This window comes from Aethalodelphis obliquidens, unplaced genomic scaffold, assembly GCF_003676395.1.
Source record: "Aethalodelphis obliquidens isolate GAN/ISIS:26980383/991018 unplaced genomic scaffold, ASM367639v1 scaffold15, whole genome shotgun sequence".
Taxonomy (NCBI): Eukaryota; Metazoa; Chordata; class Mammalia; order Artiodactyla; family Delphinidae; genus Aethalodelphis; species Aethalodelphis obliquidens.
The window spans coordinates 11,567,045-11,585,163 of record NW_020837959.1 but is presented as its reverse complement, the minus strand read 5'-3'; the positions used below and the strand labels follow the sequence as shown (position 1 = coordinate 11,585,163).

At 42.9% G+C, this 18,119-nt stretch overlaps 1 protein-coding gene across 23 annotated transcripts in view; it reads right to left on the bottom strand.

The window, feature by feature from the left end:
* Positions 1–581: 581 nt before the first annotated feature.
* DOCK9 (dedicator of cytokinesis 9) overlaps positions 582–18,119 on the bottom strand; it is a 379,834-nt gene continuing 362,296 nt past the window's right edge. For 8 of the 23 annotated variants that reach the window (XM_027115908.1, XM_027115910.1, XM_027115917.1 and 5 more), the window contains 6 exons: positions 17,894–18,040; positions 14,124–14,334; positions 8,525–8,715; positions 5,493–5,593; positions 5,220–5,358; positions 1,996–3,275 (listed from right to left, as the gene is read on the bottom strand). In XM_027115908.1, the coding sequence (XP_026971709.1) occupies positions 3,153–3,275; positions 5,220–5,358; positions 5,493–5,593; positions 8,525–8,715; positions 14,124–14,334; positions 17,894–18,040 (912 nt within the window). In that variant the 3' untranslated portion in view covers positions 1,996–3,152. Of the gene's footprint in view, positions 1,618–1,995; positions 3,276–5,219; positions 5,359–5,492; positions 5,594–8,524; positions 8,716–14,123; positions 14,335–17,893; positions 18,041–18,119 lie in introns of those variants that run through there. The other 15 variants (XM_027115915.1, XM_027115922.1, XM_027115909.1 and 12 more) reach the window with 8 other exon arrangements.

Genomic DNA, 18,119 nt, shown 5'->3' with positions numbered 1-18,119 from the left:
TTTGTACATATGGTATCTTGAAGATCACTCCAAAGCAGTAAACAGAGATATTAATCCCTTTTTATAGCTACACAGTGGAGTCACTGTGTAGATGTACAATAGTTTATGCAAACAATCCCCTGTTGATGGAAATCAAAATGTTTTTGAACAGAGTTTCTACACTGAGTAACTCTGACATACGGTTATGTAAATCCCAATGATTATTACATAAGCCACCTTTTAATTTCACATCCCTACTCTCAACAGCTTTCTCCATGCAAGGGGCTGACTTTATTTATGTATACTACCTAGAGTTAGTTAGTTCCCACGTGGCAAATATCCCTGATAAAGTACTGAATAGTGTTTTAATTCCCAAGTTACGTCAAAGAATTTTCCCAAAGGGGGAATAGGGAGTTCTTGTTTAATGAGTACAGAGTTTTTGTTTGGGAATATGAAAAAGTTCTGTAGATAAATGGTGGTGATGGTTGCACAACAATAAGAATGTACTTAATGCCACTGAACTGTACATTTAAAAATGGTTAAAATGGTAAATTTCAAGTTATGTATATTTTACCTCAATAAAAAAAAGAATAAATAAGATCTATGGAAAACATTTAAAAATTTATTGAAAATTAGCAATAAAGATTTCTTAATGTTAAAAAACACAATTTTCCCCAATAAACTGCTACTTTAATGTGTAACTTTATACCAAAATTAAAAATTTTATGCATAAACTAAATGAGGTTTTAATTGATGTGAATGTGTTTCAGTGCAGGGTCAATAGATGTCTTCATCTTAGCGATGGTTCCTTTTTCCACTGTTGTAATTAGTGAGGGTTGGCCACCTTCCAAGCTGAATCTTATCTGACATGAAATCTGTACAAATTACTTCCCAAGTTTAACCACAAGGTAGCAAGTTAGCTCTTTCCAGATACATTTATCTTACTGCACGATGACCTGCATTTTATGGCTTCTAAATGAGTCATTTGTGACCAGGAAATCCAGCTCGGCGACAAGGGAGACAAACTCTTATACCTATCCCTGCTGGTGTTAGGGAGAGTCAAGGTGTATTACACGGGGCCGACATGTCAGAGACTCAGGGCAAACGCAGAGAATCTTCTCAAGCCCTGAGTCTGGATCCACTAATGAATGGGCTGCAGCCTGGTGAGTTGTCGTAACTCCTCACGTCTCTTCTTCATGACCTTGTCGCCATCTGTAAAATACAGCCTTGCCCACTGACAGAGAAGTTCCAAAGACACCATAAGATCCTTGGCATCTGGGTGCTCAGGATGTACACAGCATCACGATTTCCTTCCTCAACTGGTTAGGAAAAAAGACAGCCTCCAAAACCCTTCAAGTAGGAAAACCAGCTATTTTATTTCTTGTGAAAGACTCCTCTTTCTTCCATCGCTGGAACTCTGGGGCTGAGTGGCTCCTCCGCTGGGTCCCTGGGCACACCACAGGCAGGACCAGCACCTGCAGTCTGAGGCATCACTTGACTCGGCTTCAGCGTTTATGATGATGTAGGGCACAGGCAGTGTGGGCACCCCTGGCCGCTGATGCATTGCTGGGATAAATGACCATCTTATCCCAGAGTACTCACCTTCAAAGCAAGCAGGGAGATGATAAAGATGGAGACCTTGGTAGAGTTGAAGAGGAAAAGACAGAAGTATTAACTTGTCTATGTATACTTGGGAACAACCAGTAGAATTCAGAGCCAGACTGCAGTGTAACAAGGCATTTATCCACATCCCCTGGAAGATCTGGCCCCTAGCCCTGCCTCTTGAAATCTGTACCATGGAAACGTTGCACAAAGGCAGAGAAACGGGTATAATGATTCCCACGTACCCAGCCTCAGCTTCCACAATTACCAACATTTGTCACCTACCTGCCCTCTTTTTTTCCCCCTTAGGTACTCTAAAGCAAATTTCTTTTACCACATTATTTCACCCCCAAATATTTCAATATCCTGCCCCTCTTAGGACTGTCAGACAATAAATACCCAATACTCACTACCGGAAAATCAGCAATGTTATTTTTAATACAGCTGTGGTACAGAATGTTTAATTACAGCAGGGCAGAGATTCTAGTTAAATAAAATTAAAAACCTTTATTTTTCCCAAATATAAAATTACTAAATTAATGTCTGAAAAGAAAATATAACATGGTGAAAGCTTTACATTACACCACTGTTCACCACAGGATTTATGATTTACCAATGACATACTCCACCATTTTGGCAAAAGGATGAAATTTTTAAAACAGTTTATAAACCTAACATAGCAAAGACTGTATACATCTCCATACTGCACTTTTTTTATGTACAAGAATAAAACAGTAAAGTCAAGTGTGTTGCATATACTGAGAACAACACAAATCTGTCACAATTAAACTTGATGCGGAAGCTGATGTGAGTATTAAAAATGTAGAAATGTCATACGTGTATGTACACAATGCCAAGACTGTATTAACAAACTCTATGTACATAACAGTATACTGTACTACTTTAAATGTTTAGCATAGTTGTGTTTATTAATACAGGCCTTTGGTTCTAAACTGCTTGACTAGTCTTAAGCTCACATAGTTTCTTAAGCTTTCATATTTTTTAAATGCAAGTAAATGAGTATAAAAGCACTAAACCTCCGGGTTCACTGGTACAAAAATTACAATGGTCAGTTCCCTTAGGTCATCAAAAACTAGTCACAAAAATAGTTCTTGTATTCAACCTGAATGTGCCACAGGAAAAAAAAAATATTTTCAAGATTTTCCAGCTTAGCCTAGAGGCCAAAGGTTACCCCAGCCTCGATTTCAGTGCTATGTACATTCCAGAATACTTGTTTTCTCCGGGCCGTTTATTTTTAATACTACTCCGTAAGGAAGAATAAAATTTAACTCCAGCTTAAGAGTGTCCGCCACATACCTCTGTTAAGACATAATGAAAATGTTGACTATTGCCAGCAAGGTTTAAAAAAATATGTGTGCTCTCCTACGACCCTGCAGAACATCTGCTATGAAATAACGCGGCTCTTTCTTTCCCTTCTTGCGCGTTCCCCTCGACTGCTCCTTGGGCTCCGCCTCCCCGGGCCTTGGCATGTGCCCAGTGAGTAGCTTTGGAGATCATCCTGAGTTTGCAAATGACAAAGCAAGTCCCCACACGCGGTCCACGAGATGACGTCACACCACGGAGGACGAGCTGGTCATGCCGTGAACCAGCGTGCTTGTTGGGGTCCCACTGATGGCGTTGAAGATGTGAAGGGAATTCGGCAAAACGCTGGTCTTCTCCTCCAGGGGGCAAATCTCGAGGCACAGAAACACAAGGTTACCCAAGCGTAAACTGCTCCAAATGACACTTCTCACATTTATCATCCAGTGGCCACTGTTACTGTGAGTGGCGGTGCCCTCAGAGAGCTTGGCTTTGGTGGTTTGCAGAGGGACCGTGTTAGCTCACCTCATAAATGACGTTTTTCAGATCAGGATTTTAAGGAGAAAGTCAAGAACAACATGTTTTGTTTCCTTTCCAGGTTAGTGAGTAGACAGTCTTCTAACCTCACCAGGTTATAAGGCACCTTGAGGCCTATCCTACACACACTTGATGGGGACCCGACCTGGCCTTGTCCCCTGGAAAAGTCTTTTTTAATTGAATCTGGAGCATCGGTGTTCTCTACCAGCTCCTTCTCTTAGGGTCTTACAGATTTCTACCCTGGGAGCAAGAGAGTGGCTGCCTCGCTGACCCTGATCAAGTCTCTTTCACGCTCAGTAATGCAGGGAAGAATTCTAAGTGCAAGACTTGGGCTATTGCCAGGTGGAAACTGAGAAGAACATACACACTCAGAGGCTCCCCTGGAAAATCCAAAAGCAAGTCTACTCCAGGTCATGACTCTTTTTGCTCAAGGGTTCAAAGGTTAATCTTCATAGTTGTTGAGATAATGGGAAGTTCAAGGTGTAGTTTAGAGCACGGCATGGCATTGTGTCCATACAATCTGGAAGTTTATTTTAATATTCTCAGCCCACAATTTTCTTCCTACTTTCATCTTTTCTAGTGCCAAGTGCTGGCACCCACTGACCAAGCTCTCCATCCTGTCTGGAGGCCCCATGGAAAAGACCTTGAGCTTTCTCCAACAACTTGTTCCCATGAGACCTTCTCTTTCTGCTTAATGATTCACATGTTTATTCAGTTTTGTTTTCCTACTTTTCTAAATGCCCAGAAGAGGGCTTCTTTTTGCACGTGCATGGTCATTACGTCAATGTCTGCAGTTGCCCAAACTCAGTAATAACTTTATGTGAGCCAGTTATCAAGATCCAGAGAAATAAAATTAAAAAATGACATTACCATCCCATCTGAACGTGTGAGCATGGAGGAGAGAAAAAAGCAAGTTAAAGCTTAGACATTTAAGTGAGTTTCCTACAACAGAATCCTTCTCACTAAATCATCACATGGTACGTTAACTGACACAAATGGTCTTGGCTTCCATTTTGCGAGAATGAAAGACAGTACCGTAGGAACAGACAGAAGCAGTCGTGTGCTATCAAGGTGCCAACACTAATCATAAAGACTGAGTCCGTGACTCAGAAGAAGTCGCTGTGGTTGATGGAGAACAGACCCCTCAAGAAGCAACAGGAGATGATCGCCTTTGAGATTCACTGAGTTCCCTGGGCAGCTGTCCCCCCTGATGACCACTGAGCCCACATATGTAATCCTACCAAAAGAAATTCATACAGGAAGACGACAGTAGCAGTGTAATCAGGAAAGCTGCCCACAATGACAAGGAATAAAGAAGTAGCCTTGAGGAACCCACGAGGGCACCCAGGTCAGCTGTAAACAGTAAAAAACTGAACGACCCTATCTCTTTAAATGGTGAAAGACACTTACTACAACAGAGAATTCCTTAAACCAGGCTGGTAAACCCTCTTCTTCCAAAGGATTGGGTGAATAAAGAAGCTTCCAGGAATGGTATTGGTATTTTTTTTAATGTGAGGTGTTTTTGAGCTAGATTAAGTGATAAAGAGGAGGAGGGTGCTGGTCTCCTCTGGTCATATTAGACAATGACGGGTGAGCACAATGTTAGCTGCTCCCCAGGTACCCATGGTTAGGTAGTAGTGGCAGTGCAGCATGCTACACTATCCTTCAGACAGCAAAATTCTGGAAGGATGTCGGAGGGTTTAGGCCATCACTGGGGGCACTTGAGACCCCAACTGATGTGTGCTCCCTAAAAATGAGAAGCACTCCAGAGTGGCACCTACCTGCTCATGCATGATTTCAGAAAGCTCTCTCGTCATTTCCCTGTAGTTGGCCTTCATTTCCTCCTGATACTCTAACTGGTCCTCTTTGATCAGCCGTTCATTTACCGCTAAGGCTTGACCGCAAGCTTCCACAAATTGCCTGGAACGGTGTGGGAGAGGGAAATCAAGGCATGTACAGAACACAGGATGAGTCCAACTGGTAGGATCTCGTTCTTGAGTGAGCACAGAAATGATCAATACTTGAAGAAAAGAGACATTTCCCATGTGCTTTACCTGAAAACTTCTTTAAGCAGCTTCACTTTATTGTCAGGATATCTCTTTGTGTTTGTGTCGTCTAAGAAAGCTCGGGCATATGCTAGTGGACCGGCATTGACCTAGATGAAGAACAAAGATCTTAAATTACGTTATGAAGAAAATACCAATTATCATTAATTTAGTTTCAGTTGGCATTTGCTAAAAATGCTGCTTGAGTGAGTTAGTCATGACCTCTGCCCTCCAGGAACTTAGGACACCAAAGAGGAAACCATGAATAAAGCTCATGATGTTATAAGCGATTTGATTTTATCACCTCAGCCTTCCTTAGGGCACTTGTGATGATGGTTCATTTTATGTAGGAAGAACCAATGCTTGGAAAACTTAAGGACCCATTCAAGGTCGAATAGCCGATAAGCAAAACACCTGAGATCAGAGCCCAAGTCCTCCAACTGGTATTTGTGCTACATGACACTGAACTAAGAGGTCAATCTGGCGAGTGCAATGAAAATTGAAAAATTAAGCATATGAGCCAGTTTTAAAAAACCAACTGTTCACCTCATGGAATTGTGTAGATAGCCACGGGCAAGCTGATCTGCTATCCTCAAATGAACTAACCATTCAGGTGGGCTGGAAAGACAAAGATTTGGGGCATTTAGCAACAGGATGAGTGAACCAGAGCCCTGAATGTCTCCTTTAATTCACCAAGAAGAGTTCGCCGAGGTTGGGTAAGTCAGGAAACGTGGGAGTGTTGCACGATTAGTGCACGATTTTTCCTGGGAGGCCTGGTAGACTTGGAAGGTAAGTAGGGAGGGCTGTCTGTCTCGTCTGTGGCTGTCGGTGAAGGGGACGGGCTGTGGTCCTGGTCCACAGTGTACAGGACTTGCACAGTAACTGAGCCGAGAGAATTCACACCAGAGGTGGGGAGACGGGGGGCACAGACATTAGAGGTGGGGCCCCCTGAGACAGGGACAACTAGCTAACCCTTGGTGATAACTGGATATGATTACTGGATATGTGTGGAGAGCTATGTTAACAACCTAAAGGTAACCCAAATGAAGGATTATCCAAAACGATACATATGTTCAGTTTTAAGAAGATGCAGAAGGGAAGCTGATGAGACTTCATGAAGTCCAGCATAACAAGATCTTGGAGTGGAGTGCAGAATCACGGAGCCACCTGATGGCTCTGTCCTGTACAACAGCAAGCCCAGAGGCTCTTGGTGGAAGAGTTAAAGAAACACACAAATAAAACAATAAAGTTCATTTCCCCTGACTCCAGCTTTGTTGTTACCCTGGAGGGTGCACATGTATAAACTTAATCTCCTCATTTCATCATGGAATTCTTTGCTTTTAAAGATGATGGGGCATTTATAAAACTCTAAGGTCACTCCTAGAGACTGTCATACGGAGTGAAGTAAGTCAGAAAGAGAAAAACAAATATCGTATATTAACACATATATGTGGAATCTAGTAAAACGGTACAGACGAACCGGTTTGCAGGGCAGAAATAGAGACACAGATGTAGAGAACAAACGTACGGACACCAAGTGGGGAAAGTGGGGTGGGTGGTGGTGGTGGTGGTGGGATGAACTGGGAGATTGGGATTGACATGTATACACTAATATGCATTAAATAGATAACTAATAAGAACCTGCTGTATAAAAAATAAACAAACAAACAAAACCCCTCAAGGTCACTATCAAATGGCAGGGCACATTTTGCCCTTTAGAAGGCTAGACCTGTCCAGCCCCATCCCTTACTGGCACACACACTCTTCCACTGGCCTTAGATAGAGGCTGGATGTTCCCAGGCCAGGTTTTGTTTTAAGCTGCAGAAAGTTTTGGCCTCTGGCCCATTATCTAATCAATCATGTGGCTGGAATATTTATCATATTCGCTTGATAACTTATTTTGGCACATTAGTCTTTTGGGCCATAAGAGAAGAGGCTGAAAACATCTGTGAAAACTTCTGCAGTGAATGACAGACATTTAGAAAAATGTTAGGTAACAGCTCAGCGTGGATCTGATAAAAAGTTGACAAAAACTGACTTCAGGAAATGAAACCATTGTATTACAATCTATATGTAACTTTCATAAACACACCCTTCCAGAAAGAGAAAATAATTGGATATGGGAATATATACATAAAGCAGATGATAGAATTATTTATATACATTTAAAAACATCAATAAAGCAAGAAGCATGCTGGTCCCTGGAGGGAGTGATTTAACATCTACTAATTTCTTAGGAAATCATATACATAAAGTACCTGAAAAAAAACCCCATGATAGAAGTGCACTATACAAACATAAAGGTGCATATATCATAAGTGTTTAGCTTGATAAATTTTCACAAACTGAACATATTTGTATAATCAGCACCTAGATCCAGGATGACATTGTCCATAAACGGTACAGATCACTTGAACAGCTATAGGAAAAAAAAATGTCTTGACCCCTATATGCTACCACATACAAAAACCAATTCAGATAGATTGCACACCTACACAGGAATCTAAACAAAGAAAACACAGAATATCTCTGACACAGATTTCTTAAAGAGGACACACAAATAAAGGAAAAATTGATTAGCTGGGCTATGTTAAAATGAATAATTTTGTTAATAAAAGATACCATTAAGAGAGTGAAACTTAATGTACTTTTTCAGGTGCAATTTTCATAGAAACCAGAAAACAACAGTTTTATAAGAAAACCTATAGCTATCCACACTTGCTTTATATTTAAAAGAGTCTTTATGCTTCCAATTAGGCACCCAGAATTCCTCAAATTATTGAAAAACCAGGTTGCATGGAGAGCCACCTCCTACCCCTGGCAGACAACTTGGTGAGAATGACACTCTCGTAGCCCCAAGGCTACCGCCCCTCTGGCATCAGGAGAAACTGCACAAATATTGAAGGGAGGTAACGGGGATCACCTGATAAAGCCAGGGATCTACACTGAACCTTGCTGGTGTGAACGACCTAAAATTTCCCAAGGTCTAAGGATCTGTTCTCTGTTGCCCGGTGGTTTGTTTGGTCCGGCGCCCGGCTCACCTGGACGCTCACACTGCCCTGGAGTTTGAGCTGCAGTTTGATCATGTCCACTTCGGCCGAGGAGCACAGCTGCCGGAGCTCAGCCACCTTCTTACTCATCTCGTCAATGGCCACCTCGATGGGGTTCAGGTCCGTGTGGTGCTGGTACATGACGGGGATCCGCTTCTTCACGTAAGGGAAGCAGTGTATGGCTGTGGAGGAACATGGCCTAGAATGAGTCCACAGCTTGCACATGCTTCAGTAGTACTGATGTAGAAGTGATCATTACTCCCATTCTACAGATAAGGAACCCAGAGCTTGCCTAGGTCACATGCCAGTATTTCGTGGAACCAGAATACTGTCCTCGTTTATCATTGTACATGACAGGCATCACATAAAGTCAAGAGAGTTGGGTTCTTGTCAACTTTAATATGAGAAGTTTGTCTTTGAAGAAATCACTTTCTCATTCCCTGCTCAATTTTCTCACCCATAAATGCACTACCTTCCTTGGAAATTATGAGAGCTGAATGAGCTAGTAGGTATAAGATGGCTTTGCAAATATAAAAAAGACTAAATAAACAATTTTGAGATATCATATAATAAATTAAGTCCAGAAAAGAGTTCCATAGAAATATGCTTGAGCCATAGAACAACTTTGAATCACATGCTTAAGTTTGTACGGCCAGAGAAATCAATGAAAAATAACATGAGAATATATTTCCAAGCAAAGTATTTTATGAAGCAGAAATTCACAAACTCTTTGAGTTGCATAATAATAAAGATATTTAAAAACTTTTAAATGATTCAAAAACATTAAATAAAAATATTTAATTTTTCTCACTTTTTTTTTTAACCAAAAAAGGCGCCACTCGATATTGTTTTCCTTTCTTATAATAAGACACCTGAACATATCAACACCAAAGAGTTCATTTAAAGAAGAACAGAAAGGTTTTCCCGGAGGCACAGTGGTTAAGAATCTGCCTACCAACACAGGGTACACGGGTTCGAGCCGTGGTCTGGGAAGATCCCACATGCTGCGGAGCAATTAAGCCCGTGCGCCACAACTACTGAGCCTGAGCTCTAGAGCCTGTGAGCCACAACTACTGAGCCCGTGCACCTGGAGCCTGTGCTCCGCAACAAGAGAAGCCACCGCAATGAGAAGGCTACGTGCGTACCGCAAGAAAGACCCAACGCAGCCAAAAATAAATACATAAAATAAAATAAATTTATAAAAAAAAAAAACAGATGCAAGAGGGAAGAGATATGGGAACGTATGTATATGTATAACTGATTCACTTTGTTATAAAGCAGAAACTGACACACCATTGTGAAGCAATTGTACCCCAATAAAGATGTTAAAAAAAAAAAACAGAAAAATAACTGGTTCCAATTTGGTACTGTTTTACATTTCTACCTTATTGCTTGTATGGTATATGTAAAAATCTATAATATTCTTATTTAATATATATTTATGAATAAACAGGTAGACATATGCTTAAAAGCTTATTTTATTTTTTAACAAGCTAAAGTAAGATGGAGTGTTATGTTTGGATTCTTTACTATTTACTAAGTGGCTGGGGAGGGTTTACTCAAAAAGGACTGATCACAAAATGAGAAAGCCCGGCTCCCTGCAAAACACAGAGTTCCCTTGGGTTACCCAGAGTCTGAACAAGGCTGGAAAAGACATTCAACGTGATGCAACCTTGTTTGTCACATACTTACAGGCCTGTTCTAGTCGCTACATGTTTTATCAATCTAAGGCCAAGGGTCTGTGTCTACTATTTCTTCTGTGTTCCTTGTGGACACAGAGTTTTTAAGTGGCAACCCTGGGATTGGTAAGTCCTCTTCAGACTGAAGGCTCCTTTGATACATGACAAGAACTAGATGCTGCTGTTTATCAGCCAGGGAGACAGAACACGGCCCTCCAGCCAGAGGTGAACTCGCACGTGATAGACTGACACGCTTTACACAGGGGAGGGCCACTGCATTCTCACTTGTCAGGACACACGTTTCATGAGGCTAACAGCCATGTCCAAACACACGTGATTAGTGTTATCACAGTGTTTTTGAGTGCCACAGTGCGGTAGCGCCATTATTTCAGAGAGAAAAACCAACTCCAACAGTGTCTGTGAGATGTGCACATTGCACTGATTTCACTCAGCCAAATAAGTCCTGAGTCACTGCTCCTTACGATGGTTAACTGGAGAGTCAACGAGGCAAAGTAGGGGTGTGATGATACAGGAAACTCCAGTCTGTGCGTGAGCCTCCCCGGTCCACGCAATCTGGGACTGCCCCGGCCCCTGCCTTCCTTGCGGGCCTCATCTCTCCTCTCACTGGGGCTCACTCAGCTCCAGCCATGCCTGCCTGCTGGTCGTGCCCTGAATGTGCCGGGCACAGGGACCCCTGCCGCTGGCCTCTGCCCCGACGGCGCCTTCTCCCTCCAGACATGTGCAGGGCCCGCTCCCTCAACTCCTTCAAGTCTGGACTGTCAGTGAAACCTACCCTGGCCACGCCATTAAACTGCAGCCCCCCTGCCCCCAACCCTACAATTCCAACCCCCTTTGCTTTTGTCCAGAATGTGTATGACCTTCCAACACAGATACATTTACCCATTATATTTACTGTTTATCATCTGCCTCCTCCTGCTAGAGTCTAAGCTGCACAAGCCAGAGAGCTCTGTTTTGCTGATATGCCAAGTTGGAACATTGCCTGTGCTCAATGAATTTAGCTGAACTGAAGAATGTGTTACTGACCAAATGGCTAAATGAAAGAGCAAACTGGCCTGGAAGGTGGAAAATTAGGTGGTGGACTGAGTGAGCCACCGTGTTATTAATCAACGCCCCACACCAGTGATCTGCTGGAGGACGAGGGAGAGATGGCTGAGAAGCGCGGGTGGGTGTACGGTCTGGCTGGACCGAACAGAGGGTGAGGGGCGGGAGGATACTTCCAACCTGAGTAGGAGCCTGGACATGATTTGGAAGACTTTGGAACAGTGACCGGGAAGAAACTCCATGGAATGAGTTCCACGAAAGAAGGAACAGAGGGAATCACGTAGGGAGGCAGGCTCAGAAATTTACACCGAGGGGGCCTGGAGGGCAATCATTAGGTTTTTCAAAGGATTCCACAACTGCAGCTAACTGACTAAACTATCCAGGAAAGTGAGCCAGTCTGGGTTCAGAGGGTAGGGAGGGCAGGGGCTCCCCGACAACTTAGAAGGCCAAAGGTCAGCTCTGAAGCATGCAGTGGAAGAAGAACCTAAGGGATTAATAACACAAGGGAAAACTCTCAAATTCAAAGTCTTCAGAATATCCGGGTCTGTGTGTCTTTAACTGAAGGTGGATGTAGTTTATAGGCTCTTAATAGCATTTTTACAACCCCTTCTCTAAATCTTTACACTACCCAGTAATTATCCTTCTGAAATTCTGAGAATCTTTCAGGGCAAAAACTGCACCCCTCTTTGGTGCTGTGTTGTTATAATCTCCTTTCACTCCTCACCAACCTCAAAAGGCAAGGAGCTCAATGGTGGGTGAGATGTGGCAAAGTGAAGTACATTCTTTCCACACCTGGGCATAATTTACAAAATTCTTTGACACCAGATGGATAGCACAAATCTCTTTTTACAGATGAAAAACTAAGGTGCAGCGAGGTTAAGTGACCTGCCAAGGTCACACAGTGAGGATGTGACTGGGTCTACAGGACCCAGGCCCAGGCTCTGCACTGCCCACACCTTCTCAAGGTGGTTGTTTCCCAAGCCAACAGCCCCTGTGTCTACTTTGCTTCTCTCTGCAGTGGGGTTACTCTTTGTCCCCTCTGCTCTGGCAGGTACAGAGCTTTGCTCTAGCCCGTTATCTAATCAAAAATATTTCTGTGACATAACTGGCCAGGGAAAGCACCTCATGGTAACTGTTTATGAATCAGTATGCTACCTGAGCAGAATAATCATAATAAAAAATGCTGATCTTGACTCATCAGTGAGCTAAGTTTATTTAAATCAGCAGTTCTCAAACTTGAGTGGCATCAGAATCACCTGGAAGGCTTGGTTAAACACAACCATCCGGGCCCCACCCCAAGAGTCCTCGATCCAGAAGGTCTGGGTGGAGCCCAAGAATCTGCATTTCTAACAAGTTCCCAGGTGATGCTGATGCTGCTGATATTCCCGCGAACAACCTTTGATAAGCACTGATTTGAGGTCATCACAGCTGTAGAGATAAACGTGGTAAGCTGGTAATTCTCATCAAATGACTCCACCTAGAAATGCAGTTATTTTGCTTAGTAAGAATTTGCTACTGTGTCCATTAGAAAAACAATTCATTTACCTATGGGGAGGGGTTAACGTTTTAGAGGCTAATATTGTTTGTGCCTTACATGTTATCTTGTTATTCTAAAAGCAGGAGCAGAGACTCCTTCTTTAAGAATGTAGGGTTTGGGGGTGTTTTTTTTTTTGTATTTTAATTTTTATCTCAGTTCCCTCATAAGAACGGTGAAAAATCCTGTGCAATATGCTGTTCTGAACTATTTCATAATGAACCATATTCTTTCCTTGGCAACAGCTCTACTGAGACATAAATCACACACCACACAGTTCACCCATTTAAAGTGTACTGTCCACTGGCGAGGGTGGAGCCTCACCTGAAACATGCCACCCTCACAGTGCTCCTTTCACTAACTATTACAATGATCCCTGTTCCCGCCCAGGCGGAACACTTGACAGCATCGACTGCCGGACAAGCAGCGGGTGCTTTCCAGGTTCGACTTAAGTGTGGCCACTCTTTGAAAAATGGGCTTCAATAGCAGAGGTAGACACAACTGGCATTCTCAGTAGCCTCCTCATCAATTTTTTTTAAGTCAAGAAAGCGTTTTATTTCAGGTTACCCGTCATTTGCTGACCCTAACCCTAAGAGCGATGGCGTCAAGCTCCCCTAAAGAAGGTAGAAATCACTCTCAAGATGACTCTACACTTGTCAGGAACAGGGAGATGATGCACAGCATAGTTCTGGGGGTGGGTGATCCATGGCTAAGCAGGACCAAAGGATCCATTAAAACTCTGGCACAGCTGAATGGGCAGCCTGTGAAGCACTGAGCTTCCTGGTTCTGGAGGTGCCCAAGCTGAAGGTGGCCAGCCACTCAGAGACTAGGTGGGTGGGGTCCAGCCTCATGTCCCATTTATTCACCCCACCTAGATCTCTGAGCAGGCTCATGCTGGTGTGTAAGGGGTCTCTTCCCATGACACAGATGCAGCACTGTGTGCGGGGGGGCGGTTCTTGACCTGGGGGGGCCACGGGTCTACAGAGTCTGCAAATCACTTGAAATTGTGTGCAAAAGCATTCTGAGCTGTCTTCACCAGATTCTAAAAAGGGTAAGCTACCTGACATTGGGTATGAACTTCTGGTCTGGTGGAAGAATAAAATACAAACAGGTAAATAGAAAAATGTCATGAGTATTCGAAAGCAAGCATTAGATACACGTTAAGCTGAAATGGATATGTAAGGAAAGTTAACTAAGCTCGAAGTGCCTTTCCAATTCTAGATGCTTCTGGGTCCCTTCTGGAGGGCTCTTTATCTTGACATCTGGGCTGATGTCTGGGTGTGATTCTTAAAGAAAGGGGCCAGGAAGACTGTACCTGTCAGTATGGTGCGCCGTTTGCACTGCTCTTCGACGCCTCCCTGCCTTTTCCCAGTCTGGGTGAAGGGCATCTCAAACATGAAGCGGCGAATGTTGTGAGATCTTTCAAACTCCGTTTTTCTTTCTTGCAATTCCTTCTCATCAAAGAATGGGATCACGTGAGTCACCTGGATATACGCATACTTGGAATCCAGATCCTTCGGGTTGACCTTTAAATGCATAAAGGAAATGGAATATCGCTATGGCTATTGAAAGGACTCCTCCCAAGCATGCCGAAGCTGTGTGTTTCCACTTCGTATTAGTAAAAGTTTTGGGAAATTTCAGAAAAGTTTGAAAAAAAATAGTACAATGAACACCCACATACCCACCACTGAGAACAATTGCTAATACTTTGCTGTATTTGTTTCTATGTGTCTATTCACACACACACGTATATGTAGACTTTTTTTTTAGCTGAAACATTTCAAAGTAAGTGGTTCACATCATGACACTTGAGCCAGCATCTCCTAAACATGAGGATATTCTCCTCCATAACCACAATACATCATCATATGTAACAAAATTAACACTAATTTCCTAATAGTGCCAAATATACCAAGTTGAGATGAATTTCTCAAATGTCCCAGAATATTATTTATAGCTATTTGTGTTTGAACCAGAATCTAATCAATGATTGCATTTTACGTTTAGTTTTGTCTCCTTAGTCTTGTTTAATCTAGACTATTTTTTTCCCATGACATTGACTTTTTTGAAGACATCATGCTAGTTTGTGTGTGGAATGACTCCCCATCTGGATTCCTCTGATTATTTTCTAAGCCGTAGTTTTACATATTTGGCTTAGAGACAAAAATGTTTATTTTACTAATAATGTTTAAAGCCTAGGCCCCCAAATCATAGTTAATCTGTAGATAGATTAGATATAAACAGATGTAGATGAATTAATTTAATACAGGTACAGACTAATCTAAGACTGCTCAGATTATAAATTTAGTTCCTGACAGACTCAGCACATGAATGCTTTTAAAACTACACGGCTAGACCTCGTGGTGCTCTAACTTCTGTGACATGCTAGAAAATTAAACATAGGCACTTTCCATACAAAAAAAAAAGTTAATTTATTAGGGAGATAAATCTACTTTGCACATATTGTTTTTAAGCTTCTACAGCAATAAAAGGGGACATGAAAGAAATGACCATACAGAGAATTTGGAGACGATCCTGGAATGAGGGCAAACAACTGAGATCAAGATGGGTTTACTGGTCCCAAATTATCATGCACCACTGTTCTCTTAACAGAGACGTGTGTGAAGAAACATGAAAAACAGATGTGCAAGTGCCTTAAACTACAAGTTCAGAAAATACCTAGTCATGAGTTACTTTTCTTTTAGAAAAGGCCATCAGGCCAATCACTATAATTGTATTCGAACCTCTCAGACTTAACTTTCTTTAGCAGAAACAATTTAAAAGCAGAGGAAATGACCATTCTTGCCTGTATTTCAGTGGTGTTTCCCTAGTTTTCACTTTCAAACTTGTATGTGTGCCTCAGCAGAAGGAATAAAGGACTGGTGTTTGAGGAAGAGAAGAAGGTCTAGGACGTCTTTCAGCTGCTGCATCAAGGACCACATATCAAAAGGGCAAGAAGAACTAATGCGTGAGAACCTTAACAGAAGGCTGTTAAGGTTAAAGCCACAACCTGACCCAGACAAAGGTTTTGGTTTCAGAGAAAAAGGCAAGTTGGACCTGAGTGATTTGGTCTAGAAAGGAAGTAGGTCTTAATAAGGTTGTGTTGAGGTTTCTAGCTAAAAATGGACCAACAATGTACATTTGTCCCTTTTCCTTTGCACAACTCTATTAAAATGACAGTATAGAATTAACCAGCAAGGACCAAGAAGAGAGGACAGAACAGCAGTGGATGAATTTAATGAATATCTGGAAGGCAGGTGCATGGAGATGTACTTCCTGACTTGGGAGAGAAAGTTCTAACCCAAGTTCCCATGGAGAGGGGCAACAACAGGGGAGTCAGATCACCCCACAAAAGCCTGTTGTGATAGACTTAATGTCTGCGTTCCCCCAAAATTCTCATGCAGAAATATTAACCTTCAATGTGATGGTATTAGGAGGCAGGAGGTGATTAGGTCAGGAGGGTAGAGCCTTCATGAATGGGATTAGTGCCCTTATAAAAGGGACCCCACAGAGCTCCTTCACCCCTTCCTCCATGTGAGGACCCGACAGTAAGACAGCAGTCTGTGAAGCAGTTAGAAGAACCTCACCTGACACCGAATCTGCCGGTGCCTTGACCTTGGACTTCCCAGCCTCCAAAACTGTGAGAAATAAACTTCTGTTGTTTATAAGCCACCCAGTCTATGGTATCTGTTATGGAGCCTGAACAGACTGGCATCTGTAGAGGACCAGGACCAGGGTTTCGGTGACCAGGAGACGTGTGGGGTGGCAGGTGGCCCAAAGTCTATGTGAGGTGGCAGAACCCTGGGTTCCCTTCCCTAGTTCCAGCCCCACAAGAGAGTAGAGACCGTTCCTTGGAGAAACCGGTCTGGAAAGAGTCTAAGTGGGTTCACCAGTCTCAGCAGAAAGCAGGGGCAAGGAACAGAGCAGGATGCAGGGAGGGCAGGTGAAAGGCTGCAAGCCGGACGTGGGACCTTCGCCCTTGCTCATCCCCTGCCTCCAGAATTCAGAATTATTCCCCCTCCCTTGTCCCCTCCCTACCACCTGGGCAGGAGACTGGAAGAGTCTTCTCTGGAGAAAATGAAGGGCCCCAAGGAAACAGATTCCAGACACTGGGGACTCCAAAGCAGGGCTCAGGCCCCCCAAAAATGAACGAAGGATCCTCCAAAAGGATGAACTGAGAAAAAGGTAGAACTTATTGCTGCTGGAAACTGAGCAGGAGAAGCTTTTTTTTTTTTTTTTTGCAGTATGCAGGCCTCTCACTGTCGTGGCCTCTCCCGTTGCGGAGCACAGGCTCCGGACGCGCAGGCTCAGCGGCCATGGCTCACGGGCCCAGCCACTCCGCGGCATGTGGGATCTTCCCAGACCGGGGCATGAACCCATGTTCCCTGCATCGGCAGGCGGACTCTCAACCGCTGCGCCACCAGGGAAGCCCAGGAGAAGCATTTTTAATGCAAAGAACAGAAGTTCTATCTTGGCCTGAGTTTCCGGAAACAAAGGGATCCCATCTCTCGGGAGATGCCCTGAAGACAGTGGAACACATAAACATATAGGAAAAACGTGTACGTTCAGAAAGGGTTTTCATGAGAGCGATACAGCAGAGGACAGCCTCTCTAAGTAGAAAGTAGATCTCATTCCTACAAATGTGCTGGCTAATTAGTTCATTCCTTGGTCTCTCTGTCTGCCCATCCATCTGTCCATATATCAGACAGTCAGAGTGTCAAGTAACATGCCAGGCACTGTGCTAAGTGCAAGGAAAAACTACAAAGACAAACAGAACCTAGGACCCTACTCCTACAGAGTTTCTAAATAGCGGGACTAAAAACAGTACATCCTTTCAGATGTTAATTATTTTGTAAAATAATATCTTTAAAATTATGAAATAAAGGTTTGCTTAATGAAAGACACCTGGGACGCACAGAAAGGTATTAAGAAAAAAAAATACACCTGCCACTCAAGGCCAACCATTCCTGACTTTTTCCTGGGTCTTCTTTTTTCTACCACATTTATAAATATATAATATATGATCAATCATACATAAAAAAACAATATTATATTGCTATAATATGTTTCCAAGCATAGTCATACCTTGCCAGAATCTTGTATCATTTTGACGTTTTCAGAACCAAATTTATCTGAGTAAAGTTTAAGGAGTCTCTGAGAAATTTCTGACAGAGGCGTGAGTTTGGGTTCCTTGTAGATATACTCCTTTCCATCTTCATCTTCAAAGAATCCCTGTGACATAAAGCACAATTAGAGCTATCCCCAAATATAAGCCCAAGGCTTACCACCCAGGAAGGATTCTTTTGTTACA